Source organism: Sylvia atricapilla, chromosome 1, assembly GCF_009819655.1.
Source record: "Sylvia atricapilla isolate bSylAtr1 chromosome 1, bSylAtr1.pri, whole genome shotgun sequence".
Lineage (NCBI taxonomy): Eukaryota > Metazoa > Chordata > Aves > Passeriformes > Sylviidae > Sylvia > Sylvia atricapilla.
The window spans coordinates 29,443,458-29,470,412 of record NC_089140.1 but is presented as its reverse complement, the minus strand read 5'-3'; the positions used below and the strand labels follow the sequence as shown (position 1 = coordinate 29,470,412).

The 26,955-nt window shown below is 38.9% G+C and overlaps 1 protein-coding gene across 1 annotated transcript in view; it reads left to right on the top strand.

Moving 5' to 3' along the window:
* Positions 1-8,257: 8,257 nt before the first annotated feature.
* The window catches only part of CRPPA (CDP-L-ribitol pyrophosphorylase A), a 109,208-nt gene continuing 90,510 nt past the window's right edge, over positions 8,258-26,955 (top strand). The window contains exons 1-2 of the mRNA XM_066318232.1: positions 8,258-8,495; positions 15,497-15,776. Coding sequence (XP_066174329.1) covers positions 8,335-8,495; positions 15,497-15,776 — 441 coding nt within the window. The 5' untranslated portion in view covers positions 8,258-8,334. The remainder of the gene's footprint in view (positions 8,496-15,496; positions 15,777-26,955) is intronic.

The window sequence follows — 26,955 nt, the reverse complement described above, 5'->3', positions numbered from 1 at the left end:
CATGTACAGGTTTCTTAGAAAGCTATCAGCCTGCCCCACACCTGGACTTACTTCTTGAAGAATTTGGCTCAAAATCTTGCTTACCAGCTACATAAAATGTATCAAATATCATATACATGTATAAAATCACAGTCATCTGATTTTGTGAACAAGACTATCAAGAATACACTAGTGAGTTAGACATAAAACCTCTCCTAGATGTTATTCAACTACTGTCCCCATATTTTCTTTTGATCTTTTGGTAATCAGTTATGAATCTTGACATCTCTCGCAGAAGAAAATGTCTGCAATGTCTTTTGCCAATAATAAAGTAAATATTAAGGATTTCCATTTTTTTTTGCTTAATTTAATACTTCTTGGCATACGTCTTCCATAAAAGCCTGCATTAGACAGACCATTCAAACCACTGTCTGAATCTTAAGAACATAGTACTTTGTGGTACTCTATCTACTCAAATACTGCAGTCCCTTGCAAATCTGTTTGTTTCTGCCCTTCCCTTTGAAACTTCTGGCTCTAGCAAAATAAAATCCTCTTTCCCATGGTGTTTCAATGACCAGGCTCATTTCTTCCCAGTATTTACATTACCGGTCCCACAGTTTTTTCCATACACACACCTCACACACACACACACACAGAGAGAGAAGGATGCATTACTTATTCCATTTTCTGAAGCATTCAGTACTGAAGAAAATAACATATGAAGAAACCACAATAGTATTGGCACAGGTAAGTTCCAGGAAGAATTTTTAAAGCAAAATGAGCTGGACTGCATTACTCAAAAAAACAGTAGCAGGTTACTGAGCATTTTTCATCAAGTAGTTGGTTTGCATCCAGCTAGATTAGTATGTTGGAAAATGGTTAACTTTTGATGGTTGCTCAGTGGTGTATGTTAAACAAGCTGAGTCTCTGTATAATTGTTGGATGACAGGTAGTCACATTGCTGCAGTGGGGAAAAAATCTGTAACCTTGATCTTCCTAAAAACTGAACAGGATCAAAGGATTGACCCTCTCTAATCTGACATTTTCATGCTAGAAATGCGTAAGTCAGTAAAGGATGAGGCAAAGGATTAGGACAAGACTACTGTTTTTAGGGACTACCATCCTATATGTTTTGCTCAATATAAAGCAACTGTCTGGAAAGAGAAAAAAGATGCACAAACCTGACCACAAGGCAGACTGCATTTTAAGCCACTTGCCTTTGCCAACTACCAAATGGGTTAGAAAGTAACACTAAAAAAAAAAAAATCCAAAGAAAAGGAAAAAAAGAACTACCAGTGCATGATTATTTTGTCTGATGTATACCATATAAATATGTAATGAAGATTAAGTCCAGTTTTTGTGTTGGATACTACCTTGACTTGATTGCTGCAATTTCAGTCCCCAGTGGAATAGTTAGGACCAGTCTTCATTTACTGAGTAAAAACTGACATGGATGGAATCCCTCTTATATGAACCCTTGCAAGCTGACTTCATCTACATTCCTTAGACATTGGGCCAATGAATAACATTCCTGGTATTCTTAAAGTATGGACCATTATTAAAGTGACAAGAGATGGAGAAACAATGCTTTCAGTGCAGCAATAAACAGTAAAACTTGTACACCTGTACTTACCAAATCTGCAAATTTTCATTGGTCTTATCTGGTTGTTTTCATCACTTGAAGTTTGGTGAATTGTTTCATTTCCTTCACAAACATTCCATGGAAATAACACAGAGGAAGGTAAAGCATAAAACACAGAAAATATACACACACCAAAATTAAAACAAAAATTCAGAGCCATGAAAAACCAAATCTAACTTCAAGTCTTATTTTCATATAACTTTTCATTACATCATTCTATATCACTGCCATCTTGACATTTGTGGCTCAACACCACTTATTTAATCAGTTCATAGACTATCTCCGCTTTGAATCACCTTGAGAAAATCAAACTACCATTACTCTTTCCTCAGAGGTAACTTTCTTCAGTCATCTGTCAAAACTAAACATTTTTCTTTTTACTGACATGACAGGGCACTATCCTAATGGCTGGTGGAGGGTCTTATGTCACAGAGACAGTGGAAAAGAGCCAGAGGGATTTCCATCCCTCAACTTGCATGTCTTTGTTAGCGTCACTATCTGGTGCACCATCCAGTGACAGCCAAAGACCCTAAACCACAGTTCCTATATACAGCACAATACATGGTGATGTTAAAGCTGAGCAGATGGGCCTACCCAAACCTGGCATTACTGAACATCTGACCAACACATCTAGAATCTACAAAGACCCTTCCAGAGCCAAGTCTAAGATTAGTCAACTGTTTCTAATGAAAAATTGCAAGGCCTCCATCTCATCACCTACTTGCCAAAGCACTCCCTAAAGCAGTAGCAGTCTTCTTCCAAGTCTTTAACATTTCTGAATTTCACAAATTCTCCTGCAGTCAAGGAATTTCACTCTCATGAATTACTGGATTACATACTATAGGGCAATTCTCTTATCTTCAAATTCTTTTACTTTGTGTACACAAAATACTAATTAGTTCCTGAAATAACCATCCATATCCCACAGGCCTAGAGGATTATCAGATAGAGAATGGATAAACACTTCAGGGGAAATATAACATTTTAGGGTGAAGCTTTAAAATGTGTGCCAAACATCAAAATCAATGTTTGTCAATTTTTTCTAGCACTTGCACAGCACTCAAATATGTATGCTTCCTCTATGTATCAAGTACTCATAGAAGAAATTTAGCTACCAAAACCATGTAAAACTATGTCAAAGGGGTTTGCACATGTAAAACACAGATGAAATGCATTGCATGTTTTTCAACATACTTACAATGATGTGCAAGCATGAAAACACTCCTCTGTGTTCAAAGACCACATTTCCTTTACATTCTTGGTATTAATATTCTCTATTTACACCTCAACTATTAAAAAAATATATTTTGCATTATTGCCTATGAAGAAAATAGCACTTAAAATTCCCCTTAGGGATCTGATCTATAGGTGGCTCTATGCACACTGTATATAAGGCATGTAAGCAGTCTTTGATATTTGATAGTTAACATTCACTTCATTTAAGTTATGCATGTGTGTAACTCCCTTGCTGTACGTGCTGTTTTGATCTCAGTTCCACATACCAATAGCAGCAAATCAATAGCCCAAATCTTTATCTAAGTACTCCACACATCTATAGCATTTTTCATCAAAGAATTTCAGACCAAGAAATAACCCTTTGCAGTCATATTTATAAAAATACAAATATAAATAGATGCTAATGTGAAACAAGATAAGATTTCCCTGAAGGTGCTAAATATGCTTTGGAGAGAAAATATTTTTGCCTTTTTTAACATTGCCCCATCTATTATACTGCCTCAAGCCCTAAGTTCCCTATGACACTATATTGACTTGGAATCCACTCCCACCACAGAGCAAATACTTTAAGGCAGCTGCTGTGCAACAAAGATTGAAATAGTGAAGATATAAAAGTCAGTCTAAACGGACCATGTGGAGGGCTAATCAGTCCTCAGACTCAGGCAAAAGCTAGAAAATTGTGGACGGTATAAGATAAAACTGGCACATGATTACTTTTCTAGTAATCAATCAGAACTGAAACCAAATATTTAGAAAAAATAAACATCCTTTCCATGAAGCCTAAGACTTCGAGATCTTGTGCAAAGTGCTACAAATAGCAACAGACATGCAAGATAAAAAACTGAAATTCTATCCTTTGGGGGCTTTGTAATCTCTTTAGATAGGCATGGAGCCTGTGTCTATTTCTGTAAACAGTAACTTCCATGATTTGAGACAGTTAATGGTGACTTCAGGAGAGCAAAGACTGCTATCCTACTTGAACACAAAAACTGTCTAAAGAGAACTGGCATTTCACTTCCTTCCTTACAGCTCTGGATGTTCATTTTATGGCTTGCCACCACTGAAGTAATAATTCATATATCTGGATAAAATTAGTGAAATGCAATCCTGTGAACACAAGGTTCTGGTTAGAAGCCTGCACAACTGCTCAAAATGCTACATATACTGTGTTAGCTTTTTTGTAATACTTTTTTTATCTTTATGTTGTCTTTTAGAGATCTTGCACCTCCATAGTATATTGAGGGCTTTTTGTAATTTTCCTTTTACAATTTACTTTAACTTGCAAAATATTCCTTGACTGCATGCATTTCCCTTTTAAAACATGCAATAGTGAACCTTGCTGCTTGTCAGGAAAAGGCATATTCATCTTACTTTGCCTTCACTAAAACTAAAATGCTTAAAAGTTTTGAAAAAAAAGGACAATTTCTCAGCTATACACATCTACAGAAGACTCAACTGCAATTTTAAATTAGGAAATTTTATTATTTCACTAATTTTTCCACAAAAACCTTTCTGAATGATATCTACAACTCCCATAAGTTAATGTTCTCTGAAAGCCCTATTTTGAGTTTGTCATAGAAACAGATGATTTTTCCCCCAACAGTCAAATTGTCAGGTGAATTTCACTACTGTAATTTTATGTCAGTTCGCACATATCTTCTTTCTTCAATTAAAACAAAACAAAACAAAACAAACCCACCAAAAAAACCCACCAAAAACCCAAAAAAAAACCACCCACCACCACCACCACCACCACCAAAACCCACTTTTTTTTTTTTTTTCAACCATATGATTGGCATATTTACTGGATAATTGCAAACTTCAGCTGTGGTTTCAGATGTCATACCCCTGCACAGAAATTATAGATTAGCCTGCTCTTTACTTGCTTTGAGGTAAATGCTGTCTCTGTCCATTTTTGCCCAGCCAAGAACTGCGAAATTGTTCTTCCAATACATGTGAATTCACATTTTTCTCACTTCCAATGTTTGTATATGAGCATGCAAATATATGCACAGCAACTAAAATATTAGATTGATTCAACACAAAATGTATAGTGGAATGTAACTGAAGATAAATTATGCATTCAACAAGTGTCGCTCCATTCCCAAAGTGCTTCACTGCATGTTACTAACAAATGAATATTAAAAAAATGTAAACCCCCAAATCCCAGTTTTCTTAACGCATGGTAAAGCATAATATACATAGATAAGAATGTTAAATATGCTCTTCCTTCCATATCATTGTCTAAGAAAACAGAAAAAAAAAAAAAAGGAGAAATAGTAGTAATAAATTCAGTATAACCAATACCCCAAGAATCTGATGGGCTTCTGGAAAAATTACCAGGTGCTATCAACACATGACAAAAATCTTTTGACTCCAGAGGGACTGTGGAAAGCATGAAAACTTCTGAAACATTTGATGTTCAAGTGCAGCCAAAAGCAGCTTCAAAGTGCTTTTTGGCTGGATTGTAAAATCTCATGATAATATACAACAGATTTGATGTCACTGAAGTCTGCATCCACCAAAGTCCATGCATCAAATATAATTTATTCTGGATTGATCAAGCATAATATCCCTAGTATAATAAGGAAAATGGACTTCAGAGCAAGAACAGAACCAAATCGACACATGTTCCTTCACAGAAGAAATTAATATTAATGACTGAAATGAAGTGGGGAAACACTCGATGGACAAGAAAGGTCCTGGGCACAAGAGATTGTGGATGTAAGTGAAGACATGTAAAACCATAACATCAAGAAGGAAGGGGAAAATAATTCTGAAGGCTGTTTTGGTGTTGGGAATGTCTTACCTACTCCCCAGAACTCATGTACCGTGTGAGAAGCCATGGAACTAAAAAGAACTTCTTTTGTTCCTTATAGAAAGGCAAACAAGAGGTGTGGTTTTTATAAATGAATTCATGAGGACCTAAGACAGGAATTCAGAATATGTCACACCGAAAAAACTGAAAAAATGGGAATGCTGCAGAATAAGTTGCCATGAACATATTTGTATAAAATTGCTGCAAGAAAAAATCAGAATGAAAGATGATTTTGGATACTGGAGGTGCCTAGCTTAAGAAGAAAAATTAATTTTGGGCATCTAATAATAATGAAGGGATGCTGACTCACAGTACAGACTTGGAAATTCCAAAAAGAGACAACGTAAAAATAAATGTCATCATTCAGGAATTAGGTAGTGAAATACTTTCCAAGAAAAGAAAATAAAAGACCTGCTAAAAAAGAACATAAACAGTTTAGTATTGTTGCTGAGCCAATGGATTTTTTAAAAAAATCCAACATGCTAAACTGTCCTGAGGACAATGAGACCAACACTTGTTGGAAGAAAGGTGGTTTAATTTCTAGCTAATTCCCTCTCTGGTGAAAAGTCTCCATTCCAAAAGCTTGACACCTCTGCATGTAAAGTGCCTGTGCTGTGCGTGACTTTCCTGCGACTGCAGCTATCAAGAATACCTGTGAAGTCTTGCCTTTGCTAGGAGGGATCACTTCACTCCTATTGTATGACTCCTGCTTATGATTCTTCTGCAAGCCTGTATGATCATTTTACTCCAGTCCACAGCTGACACTGGCAAAGCAGCCTAGCTGGCACATAAACTTTTCATGCTTACTCCTCAGAAAGGTCTCTGTACGTGTTTTTATTAGGTTCCTCTTAACACAGCTAAGAGAAACCTGAAAATCCATAAATAAGCTATTTTCTCAAAGATATAAAGAAATTTTGCAGACTTTAAAGACTTTGGTCATTTTAGGATAGCCTGCATATAAGACACTGAATTTTTGCTAAAAATAATGTCATAGAGGCAAGGGCCAGGGCCCTGAGTACCCCCACCTTCAAGCTTGGAGGACTGAGTTACGAAGACTCACTTGTCAAATACAAACATTGCTCTTCCACTAGTAAGAGCTGTTATGAAAAAGCTAAAAGCAATCCTCTTCTCAACCGTCCTCTCCTTGTTTTGCTTTGGAAGCTACTTTTAAGCAGTCTTTACTGTTGGTCTCCTATGAGTGCACCCAGTCTGATGCCTCCCTGGCCTTGACCCGCACTCACTGCCTCAGCTTCCTGGCTTACCCTGGCACCTGCCACCTCACTAAGGTCTTCACAGGTGATCACCAGACTGTGCCTCCTCTGCCATTTAATGGGCATCAGCCCTGGGAATTTTCCAAACATGTCTCAGCCATCACTGTTTACAGTAAGTAACATCATGAGACAAGCTGGAGCATCCCAGATCCTCGCAGTGAATTAACTACCACTGAGTTTTACCTGTGGGTGCTCATTCCTAGTAGCTGAACAAGAGCCAGGTGCCCAAGGACGCCAATGGCATGTTGGCTTGTATCAGGAGTAGTGTGGGCAGCAGGACCAGAAGAGTGGTAGTCTTGCTAGACTTGGAGAGGCCACACCTAGAGTGCTGTGTCCAGTTCTAGGCCCCTCACTTCCAAAAAGACATTGAGGTGCTGGAGTGTGTCCAGAGAGAGACAAGGGGCTGGGGTCTGGAGCACAAATCCTGTGAGGAGCGGCTGAGGAAGCTGGGGCTGCTTAGCCTGGAGAAAAGGAGGCTCAGGGGAAACCTTGCCACTCTACAATTCCCTGAAAGGAGGCTGGAGTCAGGTGGGAATTGGCCTCTTCTCCCAGGTAGCAAGGGACAAAAAAGGAAAGTCTCAAGTCGCATCAGGGGAGGTTTACGTTGGATATTGGGAAAAATATCTTCACTGAAAGGGCTGACATTAAACAGGATGCCCAGGGAAGTAGTGGAGTCGCGATTCCTGGAAGTGTTCCAAAGGTGTGTGGATGTAGCACTTGGGAAATGTAGTTTAACAATGAATACGGCCATGCTGGGTAAATGATTGGACTCACTGACATAAGAGGCATTCCAACCTTAACAACTCCAGCATGACTTTATTTTAATCTCCCCCTCCTAGGATGAAGGGAAACAATCACCACATTTCAGCAGGTGTCCCCAGCCAGCCTCTTGGGTTCTCACGAAGGCCCCCCGGGTCGGCCTGCTTTTCCCTCGGCGCCACTGGCGCTGTGTTTATTTCCTCACCGGGACAGGGCCCCCGGCCCATTCCGCGGCTCCCGGCGGGACAGGGCGGGAAGCGCCGCCCCCGCCCCTCAGCGCGGCCCCGCCCCGAGCCACCCGCCCGCCGGCCACTTAAAGGGCCCATGGCGGCCGTGCCCGGGCAGTGCGGCTGGGTGCCCGCCGCCGCCGTGCCGCGCTGCCCCGGGCGCTCCCCTGCCGTGGTCCGGGCGCTCCCGCGGCTGCCGGGGCCCGGGGCAGCTTCTGCGGGCGCTCGCGTAGCGCGGGGGGGCTCGCGGTAGGGCCCGGTGCGCGCCGGGGGCAGGCGAGCGGGCGGGCGCCGAATGCTTTGGATCGCGGACGTCGCGGGCGAATAAAACAGGCGGGCGGGCGGTTGCGCCGTTCCTGCCGCGGGGGGCGCGGAGCGGAGCCGCCGCCGGGCCCGGCGCAGATGGAGCCCGGCAGCCGCGGCGCCGCGCCCGGCGGAGTGTCGGTGTCCGCCGTGCTGCCGGCGGGCGGGAGCGGGGAGCGCCTGGGCGGTGCCACCCCCAAGCAGTTCTGCGCCGTGCAGGGGAGGCCGCTCGTCAGCTACGCGGTGCGGGCCATGGAGAGGTAACGAGCCCGGCGCCGCTCGGCTCCCGGCCGCGCCCCGCGGGCTCCTGCCGGCCCTGGCCGGGTCCCGGAGAGGCGCAGGCAGCCCCCGCTGCCCTCGCCTCAGGCCCTGGGCATTAGCGCGGGTCTGGTTTGCGTTGCGGTGTCTCTCCGTCCCTACCCGCCCGGTCAGACCGGGAAGGGAGCGACGTGTGTTTGGGCCCCCTCATCTGGGACGAAGTCCCGGGCGGGACCCGGGCGCTTCCCCCATTCCAGCCTGGCTCTAGCGCCGCCATCCCGAGTGGATTCTCCGCCCTCCTTCCCCAGCCCTGTCTATGCTCGGAGGCTGTGCCGCATTCTTTAGCTCCTGGGGATGCGCCTGTTCGAGCCCCCTCAGGCTCGAAGCTCGAGGGTTTGTGTGACTGCAGTGGCTGGTTTGGTGAGCTGTGAGCCCACCGCGGCTGTTGGAGACAGTCATAGCACTATCCATCAGCCCTGAAAAGAGATCTATTCTGCCATTGCCCTTGAAGATGGTCTTCATAATGTCCAAAGACTTTAAAAAAAAAGAATTTACTCCTCATGATGGGATGAATGAACTCACTGATGTACAGCACTGCATTATGCTCCACTATTGCCCATGGTAAAACACCTTGTTTCAGCAGGAAGTTCAAAGAAAAAATGTTTAAGTTATAGTTGCTGGACTAGAAGCTGATGGCTTATGCAGTGTGTGGGTGCACGTGTAACTTTTCCATGTTTATGTTGTAGTGATACCACAAGGAATACTGGGTACACATTGAAAGTTGGGAAGTTTAGGTTAGGTATTAGGAAGAAATTCTTTACTGTTGGGGTGGTGAGGAACTAGAACAGGTTTCCTTCCCAGGGAGGTTGTGGATGCCCCAAGCCAGCTGGCATTCAAAGCCAAGTTGGATAAGGCCTTGAACAATCTGGACTAGTGGGAAGTGTCCTTGCCCATGGCAGGGGGATTGGGGCTAAATGATCTTTAGGGTGCCTTCCAACCCTTAACAGTTCTATGTTAGAGCAGTTACAGGATTAAAGTAATGGGATTTCTTAGGAGCCAGGATTTTCCTTTCCATAGGGCTGTTGAGTTCTAGGCATGTGACTGACAGTTAATAAATTATTGTCAAATGTTAACATAATGTAAGTCTTCTATCTAGTGTCACTTGAAACACCACAGGTAGGAGCAGAGTGTCAAGGGGAATTCTGGATGTGTTGCAGTAACTTGTAGGAAAACAAACCTTTAGATTTTAGGGAGAATAAATGGGGAGGTGTGGAGATCAGTGAAAGAAATAAAATTGTCAGCATCTCCCGAAGTTCTTCACACATGGAAACTTGTACAACTTCAAAATTGGGACTCTTTTCCCATTCCCACCCAGCAAGGCTTCCCTCAGGTCAATTGTGACTTTATGAAAGAAATACTGCTTGTTTTCTTTATTGAGTTTTCAACAGCAGCCAGTTGCAAAGCTAAGCAGATCAGTAAGCAAAGTGTCCAATCCAAAGCTTGCCACAGCTGTAATTTCTGCCAAAATGCCATGGGAATCTACAGAGAAGAATTATATCCTCACTCAGTGTATTGGAGACCTGGAAAAGAGAACAGAGTGAGGTTTGGGAAGGAAATACTATGCATCTAAAAAAAAAAAAAAAAGAATTTTTACTGCCAGCAAGCTCTGGGAAAATAGCTGTACTTTGAGCAACATTATTATGTTTGTCCTAAAGCTGCAAAAAATGAGAAGGTTTATTTCAAGTTGTACAGTTCAACCAAGTTGAGTGTGAGAGTAACAACTTGGTGCTTTTGGTTAGAAGTGCAATAAACCCTGGCAGTGCTCTGTCAGGCAGAGCTTCCTGCCACCTCTGCTGAACTGGAGTGTTGATTGGTAAAGATGTGTGTGAGGAGCTAGGAACACATGTACTCCAAAGCTTGGGATGGCTTTCATTTTCATCTCAACACTTTTACTTCTGGCTCTGAAACTGTGAGGGATGTACCTTGTTCCTGTTTTGTGCATATATGAGCGCAAGCATGTAATATTGAGGAGCTGCAGTTTAACACATAATCTGCCTAGAAATGGCAGATTTTGTGTTTAACTTGATACTGTCTTCTCATGTCTGTGGTTTACCTGATGTAATTGAATGTGTCATTGACTCATTAGCCTGTAATAACTTTGTTGAACTGGGCATTTCAGCTGGTGTGGCTACTTTGAAGCTTTTTTTATAACTGGAAAAGAGGTAGCAGAGTATAGACAGACATACACAATCAGTTCAAGGATGTGCAGCTGCTTTTTCTCTTTAAAGATCAGTAGAAAAAAGATTTTTATGCTGTTCAACTGAAAGTAGTGAGACTCTTAAATATCAGTGTGGAAAAATGGGCAAATGAGACAAGAGCAGACATGAATGAATAAGCAATGCATCCTGTTGTATAGGATAACAGCATGTAGAACATTTGCCTGCCAATAATAATCACAGATGATACCCCGAGGAGGAGGAGAGGGACAAAACTAGGATAGGGAAAAATCGGTTTTAATTGCCAGTGCAGATAGGAAGGTCAGGCCCTACCTGTGGGCTAAAATTAAATGTTAGAAAACTTAAATGTCTCACTTTCCCATTGGATTTTTTCCTGCTTTTGTTGAAGACAAAACCGTCTTATGCAAGACCGTCACAACAAGTTCAACTGATTTAGAATGGCATTCCTTGTTTTTGCTTCTGTAACAACTAGCAGAGTTTTTCCTTAATTTGATTTTTTTTTGCTGTATGTATGTTTGTTAGAATAGAATCTTTTCAATTCTTTTTCTGAGACAGGGAGGAATCTTAGCTCTGTATGCACATGTGCACACATATTTTACTAAATCTATAGAGAGGAAAACAAACTAAGATAAAGATTGATTTTAAAATCCTTGTGGAACAGATATGCTGCTGCTATTGTTGTGCTCATATTTCACCAGATGTTGCAAGTACAATGAGTAGATGTAAAAGAGGAAAGCAGAGTTAATATCTTCACTGGCAGAATTAAATTTTTCCATAAAGGTTTCTGACAGCTTTGTTTTCTTTATTGTAATATCTCAAAACAGGGGAAGTCTCTTAAAATTCCCTGGGCAAGCTCCCAAAGGAGCTTCTCTTTGGAAATGTCCTACATGTTTTTTTGCCAAATATTTTTCTCCATTGATTGATGCATATTTACTGGCTCTATAAGTCACAAAATTACAGTTTTGTTAAATGGATCTACTCTGATGCTTCTTTTCTTCTTTTTGACCAGTTGTCATTAGCTTTTTTTTTTTTTTTTTTTTTTTTTTTTTTTTTTTTTTTTTTTTTTCTCCCTAGTAGCTTACGAGCAAAAAATAATTACAGCAAATTTTATAGAGGCATCTTTTTTGTCATGTCTGACTCATAAGGAGCATTTTATTTCTGGGAAAAATGAATGGTTTCTGTACATGAGATCCTTCAGACTTTCTTAATATACCACAAAAGCTTCCCGATTCCATTTTTGTACTGTAAGAGACACATTTGTACTAATATATTTTTCATATATCAATAAATTCATAACAAAGATTTTATGGAGCAAAAGGAAGTTATGCTTGAATTCTGCATATGGATTTTGTTCTTGTAGCTTCTTTTTCTCACTTGGTTTTTAGTAAGGTTAGCAAAAGTAATATAATGATTTATCTTACCCCTCTGAAAGTTTCTTTGACAGTGAAAGATGCCGTCTAACACTGCTGATGTCATCTCAGCAGCGACTGCCTGGTTCTGGCCTTGTTTTGCTGGTCTCAATAGGTTCTATTGAACAGTTTTTTAGTGGCATAATGAGAGTTACAAGAGATTGAGTGTGAGTATTTCAGCCTTATATCAGATTTCAGCACTGGTTTCTATGTGAGTGAAACTGGTAGAAGGTTAAATCTGGGTCACATTTGTACCTCAGCATGCCATTTAGGCTATACAGTTTCAGAGTGGGCTTTTTTCATTTCCTCTGCAGCCTGTGTTTTGAAGGAATAGCTTAATCTGTTGCTGAGTTAATGAGCTCCCCTACTTTCAGGTCCAGCTCAACTAGTTTAAGTGTTTGTAATCCTGTTTGAAATGTAATGGAACAATACTGTTTCTTACTAGGCAGTAAGTCTACATGTAGGTGATGACGAGAAGGATAGCTGCAGGAAACAACCATATAGTCCTTTTATGCCTCATTGTTTCCTTTCTGCTACTATTGGGGTCCTCCCAAGGCAGTTGTAAAGTGATTGTAACTGGACTTGTCATTTTGTTTCATTTGGTCAGCCTTGATTTTCTACTTTGGAACCACAGCCTGTGTTGTATGGAAGCGCTGGAGTTGTGTGTTGTGAAAGCACATTGGGGTAGAGCATTGTGATCTTTTTCATGTGTCGTGCTGATTCTTTTTGAAGCTTGATCCAATATTACAGTTATAAAATTGAAATGGTGTTTGAAATGCTGTTTTTAAACTGGATTTGAGCAGGTCCTCAGTAGATTATTATTTTAGTATGAAATCTTTCTGAAGGAAATGTGACAAATTAAAGGAAGGAAAAAAATTATTTACTGCCAGATTGGGTGTATACTGGTATCTTTCTGCTTCTTTAAAACATCTTGCAACATTTCCATAGGCAGATCTTCAGAAAAAACTAGCAACCTGTGTGGTGCACAGCTTTCATTCATTAAAATTTGTAGCACACTGTACTGGATTAGTACTCTTCATGAGTTTTAGTGGGACAAAAACCTAAGCAGTTCTGTATGTAATCAGTCTAAAGGATACCTTTATGCTCTTACATGAATATGTTACATCCCTAAATCCCAGCTCTAATTGTAGAACGTGGGTCCGGAATGAGTTTAAGGAGGACATACTCCAGTTTACAAATGTGTTTATGCAGACACAGGGTGGAGCTGTGACCGCATCCTGTCACTTTTTGGTGTATTGTACCACTGGAGGTCTTGAGCCATTCCACCCTCTCTGTGCAGAGATTTATCACAGGCTGGGTCAGTACTTGTGTTCTCTTCCCCACTTCTCAGAAGATGCTGTGTACTACCCAGTTGCCTCATAATCTGTTTCATTTGACTCCAGAAAGGGCAATGTCAGTGCTCCTCTTACACAGTCACAGTGACTGTGCAGACTGTCCAGTTTCTGGGTACTGTGTAAGGCTACAGTCTTTCTGCAAACCGAAATGCAGAGCTCTTGTTTTTATTTAGTGTGAAATACCTCTTCCTGAATTTTGCTTTGGTAAATGACTGACTGACTCTCGGTATTTAAAAGAAGAACTGAGAAGAATCTGGTTAGTTTGCCCTAGTTCCAAGTTGAAGTCATGCAGAAGTGCTATGTTTTATAGTTAGATATTACGAGTATGGCAGAATTCATATGTGAGATTTTTAAATCTTTTGATTGACCTGTGGTGAATGCAAGTTGAAATGAAACTTGAAACGACATGACTTCAGATTTTACATTCGAGCAACTTCAAATACTTCAATACTTTAAGAATGCTGAGAAAGTATTGGTTTGGCTGTATTTTCTGCCTTTGCTGATAGTAAAGTGAACATAAGGACGAGTTTTTTTATTTTGAAGAATGTTAATAGCTCTTTATTTTATTTTAAATAGTTATTTTACAGTTCGTTGAAGTAGTTTTCCATGGAATATTATTAATTACAACCCCCCCACCCCTCCTTACATAAGGTGGAAGATGCTCTGTTGTTTCACATAGTTATAGGCAACTGGCTTGTAACACAGATAAATTTTGGTTTTTGAAGTAAGAATACCTTACTTCAATACCTTCTCATGTGTCATTGCAAAAATCAGTATCTTGAGCCTGTGTATTTCTGAACTGTGAATTTCATACTCTTATTTTTCTGGAAATATTTCGTTGTTAGTAGCTTCATTCTTCTTGTGTCTGCAATATTAGTTTCAGTAGCTTTACTAGTTTTAGTTGAGACAGTACATTGTACTTGTCTGTCTTTTTCCCTAGTTGTATATGTAACTAGCATGCATGGTAATTTTACACATGGGTAATTTTAACATAGTAATTTTTCTTTTTTAATCATTGATCATCCTATGAGTTTCTTGTCCAACATGCTAAAATGCTCTTTCTGCCATCTGTGGAGACACAGAAATGGAACACACCTTTTTTTTTTAATAAACGTTCTCTACATAGGCATTTAGAAAATAGGACACTACAATGAATTTGAATTATGGTATTTCTGTTGTTTTGAAATGTCACATATGACTAGATTTTGTATTTCTGGATACTTTGACAGAAGAATGATTTCAGCGTAGCTTCAGCTATTATTGATTTTAATCTTGTGGTCTGTAGGTCATTCACTTTCCCCCACACACCCCCTCAGTTCTAGAGCTACACTAATACTAACAGTAAAATCTTGGAGATCTCTAAAAATGTGTTTTCCATATGGTATTCTTAAAAATCACAGCTATAGTTTTACATTTTTCTAGCTTCCTACAGCAGAAACCTTTCTGTTATATATATTTCAGACTACCCATATAACGTTTCCTGTCAATATTAAAGTGTTACAGTTTTCATTCATTACCATTACTGCTCATGCCTGCTTTGATAGTGATCTTTATTTCAGGCTTTTTCTTGATTGTGTTAATCTTTTGTACACTGTGCGCTTTGCTAGAACATGGAGTATTCCAGGCCACAAGATTTACCAATTTATTGGAAACTGATTAGCAAACTGTCACTGTTAGATGTAGAAGTTCTGTTTGAAGTTAGGAATGATGCTGGAGTAAGAAATGATTTCAAGGCTTTTGAAGAGTTATCAGAATGTGCACCTCCACAAAGTGGTTGTTGGAAGCAAGTCCCTTCCCAGAACTCCAGTGTTATTGGCATAAATCTTCTGTTATAGCTCTCCCTTAAGGAGTGGAGTACAAAAACTTGGACTTGGGTATATCAAGAGGTGCTTTATTTAGCTGTCTTGCATTTTCATTGTTATGAATTTCTTTGTTTCGTATATTTCCACTTTTATTTAGTCATTCATGTCTACTTTCTCTGGTTTTGCACTGATTTTTCTAGGATAAGTTGGATATCTGACATTATTGTGGTGGTGTCTCCTGAAAATATCGAAACAATGAAGACTATCATTGAAAAATATGGCCACAAAAGAGTTACAGTAGTAGAAGGTGGACTAACTCGTCACCGGTCAATATTCAATGGACTGAAAATATTTGCAGAGAATGAATTTTCCGGCCATTTGCTCCAGAAGCCAGAAGTAGTGGTTATCCATGATGCTGTGAGGCCTTTTGTTGAAGAAGATATTGTTTCAAAAGTGGTTATGGCTGCTAAAGAACATGGGGTATGTACTATACAGCAATACAACTCTGTAATGTGCTTTATACTGTACAGCTAAAATCATGATTGATAAGTCAGGAATTTTCTAGTAATTTTATTAATGTGTGTTGAGGGCTTTTTTAAGTAAGGGAATCTGGATCTGTTCATTATGCTGAGAGGTGAGGTGGAGGAGGTTGACATTTATTTAAATGCTGCAGGTATTATTTGCTGCTGGGAATAATTGTTGCTATAGAGACTGTCAAGGGATTGAATCAATCAGCAATTTGTTAGTTGAAAGATAGGTTATGTAATGATAGTTTACCTTTTTTTCCATGCAGAATTATCACCTAATGCTATAGCAGTTCTGTTAGTGATTACTAATAATAGCCAAGGAGTGTGTGTACTGCATTGGTTGACTTGCAAACTTTGTGCTTTCATCTCAAACTTATATGGAACTCCTGAATAAGCAATGAAAGAACCTGTAAGCATTGCAAACTGCTGGAAAACAGGGCAAGTGGGAAACCTTCAGTTGTAGGCTGGATATTCTGCTGTTTGACACTGCATCTAAGGACTGGGATTACTCACAGAAACCAAAAAGATTTCTGAGAAAGTAAGTGATATATGAAAGGAAAGAGTTGGTAGAAGTTGTGTTACGCAAGTAGAAGGATAGGAGAGACATGCACTAGCAACAAAAGGAAGTGTTAGATAAACTGACTAAGTCAAAGATGTAAGGAATCACATCTTAGCCACAGGCTTCTTTGCAAAATTAGCTATCTTCAATTTGTTTTTGAATTCTCCGTTAATAAGATGCATAATGCTTCCCTGCTTCAATGACATGGTTTGAGGTAGAAGTTATCAGTGATAGCAGATTGTTTGGGTACTAGAAGACTAGGAAAATGTACCACTGCTTGCCTTTCCCAGAAAATGTGGTAAAAAATTATTGACAGGTGCTTCACAATTTTGACAGTGGAATAATGAGTCCAAAGAACAAACTGTAGTGTTTTCTTAGTGCTCCTACACCTTCATGGTGTAGAAGGGGAATATATAGCTTGTTAAAATATTTATCATGAAAATCAAATTATGTCAAGTCTCAGAACATTGTTGCAAATCTAAATATGTTGAGCCTCTTCTTAATAGGCCTGTAGTATTGTAGATGGGCTTAATAAGAAATGGCAATAAAATAGGAACTCTGCTCTATAGTTTTCAGTGATCTAGAACCTAGGCTTCCAGTTATTAAAACTTAAATTCTGTTATGTCAAAAAGTCTTGTTAAAATGCTTTCTGATATAGCGCAAAATGGCTTTTCAGAATTGATTGTCTGCCAAAGACTTTAAAGTAAATAGTCTTTGTAAATCAGCTTTAAATGTGATTCTTTGAGAGTGGTAGAAGAATGGAGTTAATTGATCTTGGTTTTGGGCTGAAATGAGAATAACTTTCCTGATTGTGTTTATGTTGTCTTTGCATGTTAAAGTATATCATATCTCATTTGAATTTAACTTCTTCACTTTTTTCTTTAAAGTTTTGTGATTTTAGTGTAATATTTTCTCCTGGTTTTCTTTTTAATTGGTTGTAAGGTATTTGAAATAGAAAAGTAGGGGGAACTAAGGCAATCTCCATGGACCTTCTCAAGTCAGTGTATTCTAGTTCATCTTAAGTTTTAACTGGTAAATATTTCCTAACCTGGATCACTGAAGTATCATTTGATCTCAAAAAGTTGATTATGTACATGTATAATAGTCTATTTGGTTCCATGACATTTGTCTGAAATGCGTGTGGTGATCATGTGCTCTGTGGTGACTTTCTGTGTTGGCTGAGATCCACTGACTTCAGCAAGGCTGGGCCATCAGAAAGATGTGTGCTTGAAGTCTCTGAGGTCTGGGTGCTGTTGATATTATCTGACAAAGTAACTGAATTAAGGAACATGAGAAGAATTTCATTTTATGTAACAAGTTGGAAAACCACCTTCCCAGAGACAGGTGGCTGTTTCCACCTGAGAACTACAGAATTCTGAAGAACTGAATGGAAAGTTATGACTTTCTCAAAACTAGTTTGCATGGTTTTGAATATCAGAAAAGAATCGATCCAGAGCATCTATCATGTTTAGTTGTTCCTATGGTCAAATTCTTTGCATATCTAAAAGGATGTCAGTTCTTCAATCTTTCAGTACAAAAAGTAATTACTTCCTCTTGCATTGTGTAGAAAGGTACAAAACCTGGCAGAAACATCATATTAAATGACTTGTGTTAATAGGGGTAATGCTGTATTGTTATATGTCTGCATACCATATAGATAACATAATTATGAGAAACTTTAATGTTCTTTAAAATGGCAATTGATCAAGTGAATTATTTCACTTCTGACTGCCAATTTTCAGACAAATAAACTGCTTTATTACGCTTACTAATCAGTTTGTTATTTGCCTCTGGGAATAAAAATGTTTACCTTAACCAGATATAATAAATTATATCTTAAACCCCAAAAACAACTCCTTGATTATGTCAAAATATTACTTTGTAACCAATTAAATTCCGTTTATGTTTTGGGGGTAATTTTGCAATTAAAATTATATGTTTCTAGAAACAAATTCTTTATAGCCAGTAAAAGCTGGGAAAAGTGGAAGCTTCAGAAGGCATTGGTCCAAAGCCTCTAGCAATATCTCATTGCCAAAATTGCATTTTAAACAACATAACTAAAATGAAAAATGCCTACATGAAAAGAAAAACAGGAAGGGGGGAGGGAGACTTGTCAGTTCTGCTATTGATAGTTTACAAAAAGTGGGCACATCCAAAGACTTTTTTTTTTCTCTAGTTAGCATAAACTAGATTTGAGAGTAAAGTATGTTATATTGAAAGGCCTAAGTCAAAATGGCATTCTTAAAAGCTGGTTTCTGGAAGCTGTCTAACATTGTTATTTTATTCTGAGCTTTAGCAAGGAGCTGAACAAAGCTTACATGCCAATACAACTGTACAGTGCTGCTCAGTCTCGTGGACTTCTACTCACAGAGGCAGTTGGTCAAAATAATACCCCCAGACAGAAAACACTACGTCTTGTGCTCAGTCTGTTCCTCTTGTGCTGCCGTTATCACTCTTACTGTAGCGGAAGGCTGGAGCAGAAAACATCGACTGCTGTGGATCCTGTTGTTTCACCCACTTATTTTGCTATCTATGCTTGCTGAGTTACATTAGCAAAACTTGGTGGGTAGCAAACCAAAAACCACCTCTTTTTGTTCATTGACAGTAAAGGAAGACTTGGGTGGATAAATAAGATGATCTAGTGTGGTGTACTTGAATGGGAACAGAATGCTGAAGTGGTTCTGCCCCCTCTGACCTTTCTTTGCACTTTTTCTCTGGAGCAATTATCTTTTGGTTTTCTTATCTCTTATGGTTTTGCCCTTCATTGAATATTTTACAGATGAGCTTTGTCCTCTTCATTATATTCAAAGACTGATTTTAGCCATCTGAAAAGGCTGCATCAGTGACAAGATTGTTTTTGATTCGTATTTATACACTGGCTTATCTGAAGTTATCCTCTGCCTGTGTTCTCAGAAGTTCTGCTTTCATTGTATGCTTGATGCTTTGCAAGGCTCTCACTGTCCTGTCAGACCCCTGTGCAAAAACAGAATCAAGAACTGAGGAGCTATTTAGTATTACCATCTGGACATGAATGGAATGAGTTTTGTACTTTAGGAGAGTGACTAATGTCAATGTAAAAATAATTATTCATTAATTGTAGGGTTGTTATTAATCAATTTGAGAATAAAATAGCATTTTAGGACCTACATGCTCTTAGCCTGCTAAGACACATGGAGGACAGGGAGGGGATTAGACAGCACCATTATGCCTTTACCGAGGGCAAGTCCTGCTCAACCAACCTAGTGGTCTTCCATCATGGAGTGGCTACATCAGTGGTCAAGGAAGTCGAGTGACTACATCAGTGCAAGGAAGAGCTATGGATGTTGCCTCTCTGATCTTCCCTATAGCCTTTGACCAGTCATCCACAATCTCCTTCTCACTAAATTGGAGAAAGAAGGATTTGAGTGGTGAACTGTTCAGTGGAGGAGGAATTGGTTGGATGGCTGCATCGAGAGGATAATGGTTAACACCTCAATGTCCAGCTGGAGATCAGTGATGAGTGGTGTCCCTCAGGGGTCCATACTGGGACCAGTACTCTTTAATACCTTCTTCATTGATGCAGACACATTGGGATCAGGTGCACTCTGAGCAAATATATAGAAGACACCAAGGTGAGTGGTGTGGTTGATGTTCCTGAGGGGTGGATGCCATACACAGGGGCCTAGGCAAGCTCAAGCAGTGGTCCTGTGTAAACACTGAGGTTCAACATGGCCAAGTGCAAGCTCCTGTATCAATAATGGGTGGAGGATGAAAGGATTGAGAGGACACTTCAGAAAAGGACTTTGGGTACTTGTGGATGAAAAGCTGGTCATGAGCTGACAGTATTGTGCTTACAGCCAGAAAGTCAACAGTGTTCTGGTGTGGCCAGCACAGGTCCAAGGAGGTGTTTATGTCCCTCTACTCCACTTTTGTGAGAACCCACTGGGGCCCTCAGCACAAGAAAGATGTGGACCTATTGGAGCAGGTCCAGCAGAGGGCCACAGAAAAGATCAGATGGATTGAACATCTCCTATGATGAAAGGCTGAGAGAGTAAGGGTCAATTAGCCTGGAAAGAGAGCTTTGGAGAGACCTTATTGTGGCCTCTCAGTACTTGAAGGGGGCTTATATGAAAGATAGGGACAAACTTTTTAGCAGGATTTGTTGAAATAGGACAAGTAGTAATGATTTAAAACTAAAATAGAGTAGATTTAGACTAGATAGAGACAAATATTTTTTTACAGTGGGGGTGATGAAACACAAGAGAAGTTTTCCCAAAGAGATGATGGATGCCCCATCCCTTGAAACAGTCAAGATCTGCTTGAACAAGGCTGAGCAACCTGATCTCACTCAGAGTTTAAGACGTCTGTGCTCATTGCAGCAGGGTTGGACTACATGACCCTTAGGCCCCTTGCAACCCAAACTATTTTATGAGTCTACATTATTGTAATGATCAGGAGCTCCTTAGCAGCCCTGAACGTGTGATGAAATTAAATGTGGTTTTACTGTTGTACAAAAGCCAGTTATGCAGTGCATTTTTCCTTTTTAATGGATAACTATTGAAAGCATAGTGATGTTTCCATAGCTTATGGCATTTTTGGTCCCATAGAAATTAAAACATTTTCAGCCAAGTTGTTTATTGTTTTCTGTGTTGAATGGAAAACTAATGCATTGTTGGTAAATACTTGTAATCTTAGTCCTAACAAGGTGTAACGTTTGATGGTGGGAGGGCACTGGTAAGGGGAAAAATGGCTCTGTCATTTCCCAGTCTCAATTTAAGTATCTTAGATGATTTGCTGTGTTTATTATGAAGGATGCAACTCACCCAAATGGAATACATAAATCATACAGAGAAACTTAAATTTTAATGTCCCTTTTCTCTTGGCACCATTTTTGTGTTGTACTAGCACAACCAGTATTTTTTAAAGGTACCTTAATCCACCACTTTTTAGTTTCTGGAAGTCTATGCACATTTTTTGCCTTTTTTTTTTTTTTTTTTTTTTTTTTTTTTTTTTTTTTTTTTTTTTTTTTAAGATAGGGTTAGTTTATTCTGAAAATAAATTTTGAACATAGTTTCTTGTATCTAAGTGGTTGTTGGGGTCATTTTTATGTAATGTCTATAAAATGTATCCCTTTAAATTTAGAGAAATGACATATATGCTACTGCCATTTATTTGAGGCTAGTTAAAATCGATGTTATTATGTTTGGGAAATGAAGCAGCCTTTAGCAAAGATAAGTCTATTTAGCACTCAGATTTCTCCTTCCTGCAGCAGATAAAAGGTTTAAAGACTAGTTCCTTGAAATAAGGGAAATCTTGTCCAGCATGTGTGAGAAGCTGAATAAAGGCCTTGGATCATTCTAGCAACTCCTACATGGCAAGATCTGGAAGAGGTTCTTAGCCATACCTCTCTGACTAAGGTTTAGGCATGTAAATTTTACTCCTTTTCACCAAATATTGCATTGGAAAGAAAGATTATCTGAGTTTTTGAGCAGAAATGTTCTCAGCTGCATTTGGCTGAGTTTGTCATTTGAGTGGTTGTGGCAAGGACAACACCAGCCCTGCAGGTTAGGTGAAGCTTCTGAAAGCCAACTTGGCCTGTTTCATATGCTGTAATAGTTTGCTGGACTGGTTCTGTGCTTATCCTCCTGTTTCCAGGAAGAAAGTGGGCTGTAATACAGAAAGAACTAAAACTGCCTTGAGAAGCCCGAGAGCATGTAGGAGAGAATTTGTGAGATATCAAATCCAAAAATACATGTATTAAAGTCACTGTGTGAGCCAAACTGACATGGTAAGGTGCAATGATCCATCTTGTTGGGGAAGATGAATTAGGGAAACCTTATAAATATGATTGCTTAGCAAAGAATCTGAAAATATGAAACTTATAATCAAAATAGAAATGAAAGCTTACTTTGAGTTGTAGGATACTGAGTCTTAGTTACTATATAACCTGCAAACAATGGTCTAGCTAGCTGAAGGAAAATCTCTTTTGATTGAACAATACCTTCCTGCGGGCTAAGGGATCCAAAGGTCAATGTAGCAGAACAGAAGTCTAAAGAGTAGTTTTTAGAGTTTAAAATATAACACAATATGGTACTGTAGTAGTTCTTACAGGCTGTATGTAGATTCTATAGGATTTTGTGTCTTGTATTGGTTGGTCACTGTAAATTAGAATATTCATCACAAAAGGAAATATAATGTATTGTAACAAAGACCTTGCTCTCTTATCCTTCCTCCTCTCCTTCCCACTACTCTTACCTCTCCTGTTCTTACCTCTTCCTCCTCTCTTATCCCTGCTCTCTTCCCCCTGCCACCTTGCTCTCTCACTCCCTTCTGTCTTATCTCTCACCCTTCTGTTCTTTCTCCCTCTCTCTTTGGGACTTCCCTTCAGCTGAGGCTGGTGGCTGAAGGCAAGGCCCTTTTACCCACGACCCTTGCAATAAAACCATGTGTTCTGGAATATACAGGTTGGCAGAATTCCTTGTCCCAGCCGTCTGTGGATTCGCCTACACATCTTACAAGGCCCTTGATAACAGAAAGTGTTAGATGAAGCCTGTATAAAGAGGTGACTTGAAATTTTGAATTTAATGGACTGTAAGGGAAAGAAACTTGAGTCCGAGGTTTCCTACCAGGAGAAGCACAAACAGTTCTGAGAGAAGCAGCTGAGCAAGTTCATGAGGCAAAGACATTTGATAAGCAAGTGCAGAGTTGCTTAGGGCTCTGTGTGACCACAATCTCTAGTGCCTGTGGGGTTTTGTTGCTCAGGACTGTATGCGTGGGAAAAGAGTTATTAATTAAACATTGCACTTTTGCATTTGGTTGATTAAATTGTGCAAGAGTCTTCCTACAACACGCTGAGATTTCTTTTTCTTCTTGAAATGATGCAAATCATGTATTAAATGATACGCAGTGGATCAGTAGCCTTCCCATCATGATGTTGATTTTGTAGTGGTGCATGCTGTCTAGAGGAAAACTATTCTTCTTAAAGTATAAACCCCTAAAACCAATTTTAACTCCTGTGGCAGTTGCATCAAGATTTCTGCTCCACTGAATGCAAATGCTAACTTATCCTTATATTGATTTACTGTAATATGTAAAATCCTTTGTGGCAGAGTGCATGCTCACTGATAGTGTTTTGCAATGCGAATCAGTATTTGGGGTTTGAAAGATGTCCTGCTGACTGTAAGTTGTGCTTTGTGACTTGTTAGTGCAAGGTAGTACTATGCAATCAAAGTAAAATAAACGATCTTGTTAATTTTAGTGACAAAAATTATTGTTTTCATGCTTCATTAATTTTTAGAGCAGAGGTTTTGTTTAAATTTTGCAACCTAGATTTGCGGTATAGCACGAGTTAGAACAAGAAAGTTCTGGTAGCTCATCTTACTGTCAGTTATGTTGAATGAATGCCAAAATGTAAAGCTGTAAGTATGATTTAAAATGCTTCAGAAATATGGAAAACCTATGGTGGGTTACTGGCCATGTGATTTGCTTTGAAATATTTGAATTGCATAGACCAAATTATACATCTTATGGAATCCATTGTAATTGTGTATAATGTACAGCTGTTGCTGACAGCTGAAAAGAACAAATAGGTCACGAGAAAGTCTTGAAACTCTGCACCAGCATGTGCTGCTCCTTAGGTGAGGGATGCTATGTATGGTGTGTATCATATACTTAATATAGATCTTCAGTAGCATTATACAGACCCTATACCAAACTTTTAAATATTTTTTAAAAACGTATCTAGAAGAAAAAAAATCTTGTTAAATGAGAGCATGTTGTTAAGTGTTTCCAGTTGCACTGTGACCAAAAAAAAGTTAAATATATTGACTAAGGTATTATGTCACATTAATTTAGCTAACAATATGACAAAATATATTTTATGTAATTTACTATTGTATCTATGGGAATCACTAACTTCCTTGAGCATTCTTGAATTCTCACAAGGAATGTGCAGATAAAGAATTCACTAGAATGAATTCTATATAATTTGTATGACACTTTAAAAATGTATATATTGGTTTAATCCTGTGAATTTTCATAATTTTATGCTTTGCTGTTTTAAAAATTTATGTCAGTAATTCAGCATACAAGAACAAAATAAATGACTTCCTTACAACTTACTTTCAATCTTTTTTTTTAAATACAATTTTAATGTGAAATCAAATGTTCACATAAATGTTGTATCATTGTTTGCAGTACCACTCTTCTCTTTTCCTCAGTGTATATGTACTTGGTTTTACTTCTTTTCTACTTATGGTACATTTTTGAGCTTGTTTTCCGTGCTGTGTGTTGAAAAATTGCAGCCTGTGATACATCTAGTTCTGCTTCTTTCCTCTACTTTAAACATCTATATATATATATTTCATTTATGTATTCCTATTATTCTTTCTTTTTGAGGGGAATCTTTTCTGTTTTCTCTGAGAAATCTTACTTGTTCCACAGAATAACATTTAGAATTTAGCATGTGGTTGAAAAGACCAAAATAATATTTACTGATGCCTAGAAGTAAATGCTTTAAATACAAAAGAACAGAAATTATGTAAAGTAAAAAAGAACGGATACAGTCTTAATTTTTGAGCAACAGTTGGTGTTACCTTCTTTAGTTTGCCCTAGCTAATTGGGGCTCTGACTTGTCTTGATGTACATGTGCTATCCCCAGTTACTCAGATGGTATATTCTGATAAAGGTGACCTCATTAGAAGAAATGTTTTCTTTTTCTTAAACAGTGTCATAAATATACATTACATTTGTTTAAGGCATCATATGTCTTTGAAGTAATTTCAATGTACAACATAGTGTCAGCTCATTAACATTGGATCAAAGTGTGTATTAAATTTCTGATTAAACATCCCTGCTCTTTCAGCTAGGAATAAACACAATTATAACTTCTTCCTTCCTGGTGTTGGTTTAAGATTAACATGTGCCCAGTTTTAGTGAGTTTGACTGTTGCTTATAGCCAGCTGGCTAAACAGACTTTAGGGAAATTAGGTGAAGTTTAGCATACAAGCCTTTTTTTCCGAGTGTTCAAAACTCCCTACATGTGTTCTAATTAACCTTCGTTTTGTCTAGCTGATGATTAGGTTTAATATCTGTGTAAGGCTAGGCTTGTTTAACATTTCAACCAGTTCTGTCCTTGGGCAATTAAAAGCTGCCAGTGTAAATGTATCAAGATAGCTGAAATTGCACTGGCTGTGCTTACATAAAAGCAATTCTAGTGCTGTAATGAGAATCAAACATGCCATAGCCATAAGGATTATGAATTTTGCTTTTTGGGTTTTTCCCCCAACAAATATCAAAATAAGGTAATTTAAGAATTACTGTTTCTGTTAAAGAATATACAGGCAGAAGATGCCCTTGCAGAAAGAAGGTAATCCTTTTCCTTCAGACTTAATTTCTAATGGATGCACAGCCCACATTGCAGATTGTGCTTGTTTGTCAGTAGAAGGAATAGGTAGAAGGAATCCTGGCCCCACCACAGCACAGTCACATAGATTATGTCTGTGCTACATGGGAGAGTCTGGGTGTGAGTGTGGGTGAAAGTATGCTGTGCCCTGGACTCAAGTTTATGTTTCTGCATGCTAATGAGAGTACCTCTACCTTTATTGTGGTGTGCTGTTCTTTACTGAGTCATCTTGCTTGTCCTGTAGTCCTGACTGACTCCATGCTGTATCTGGTCCTTCAAGAGAAGTGTGCAGCTGTTTTGGAGGGTCTTTTGGACACAACATTTACAGAATGAGTTATGGGGACAGATGGTGACAGGTTTGAGTTGAAACCATACAACCAAACTGCTGCCTTGCCTTGCTATCCAGAAAGTAGCTGGGTTCTGGGTGCGGAATGAGGTTATGAACTCTGAGGACTATGTGCAGGCTTGTATTAGTTCAGTTTGGAAGCTTGACTAGTTTGGGCTTGAACAAGTGTTCACACCTAAGTTTAGAAAACTTTGCTCTCATAGTTGAATTGTTGTTTTCAACTGCACTTCTGTATAGCTGTGGTGGCTTTATGGTTTGTGTCATGACTTTGTTTCTGCCTCCATCTTGTCCACTGAAATAGAGTTGTTTTGCTAGGATTTCTGTAGACTGGAGGAAGAAATACCCTAATTCTTCCACTTCTGCGCTGGAATCAGAAAATTTCTCATAGATTAAGACTTTTGGTTATAGAAAAAAAAGTAGTCCTAGGTAGGAGCTGGAGACAAAATACAGAAAATGAAAAGAAAAAAAAAAACAAAAACATAAGAAGATAAGGTTAAGATATGGTATTTTAATGCTATGCCTTAAGTGTGCATTAGAAGTAATTCTCTAATTGCTTTATTTTACAAAAATGGTTATATGCCTTTGTTTTACTAGATATAGAAGAAATCTGAAAAGAACATCCTCTTAAATATGTGAAATATTTTAATCTCATAATTAAGTTTTTGAGTTTTGCTTTGAAGGTTCTGTTTGATTAATTTGAAATAAGAAATCTTTCAGTAGAGACAATTCTTCTAACTTAGATGGTTATTGCTGAGTGTGGCTGAAGTAAGTTGATTACTGTAGATACAATTAGTTTGAATGCAAATGTCTGAATAGAAATGCAGGTTTCTACCTGTTTCATGCAT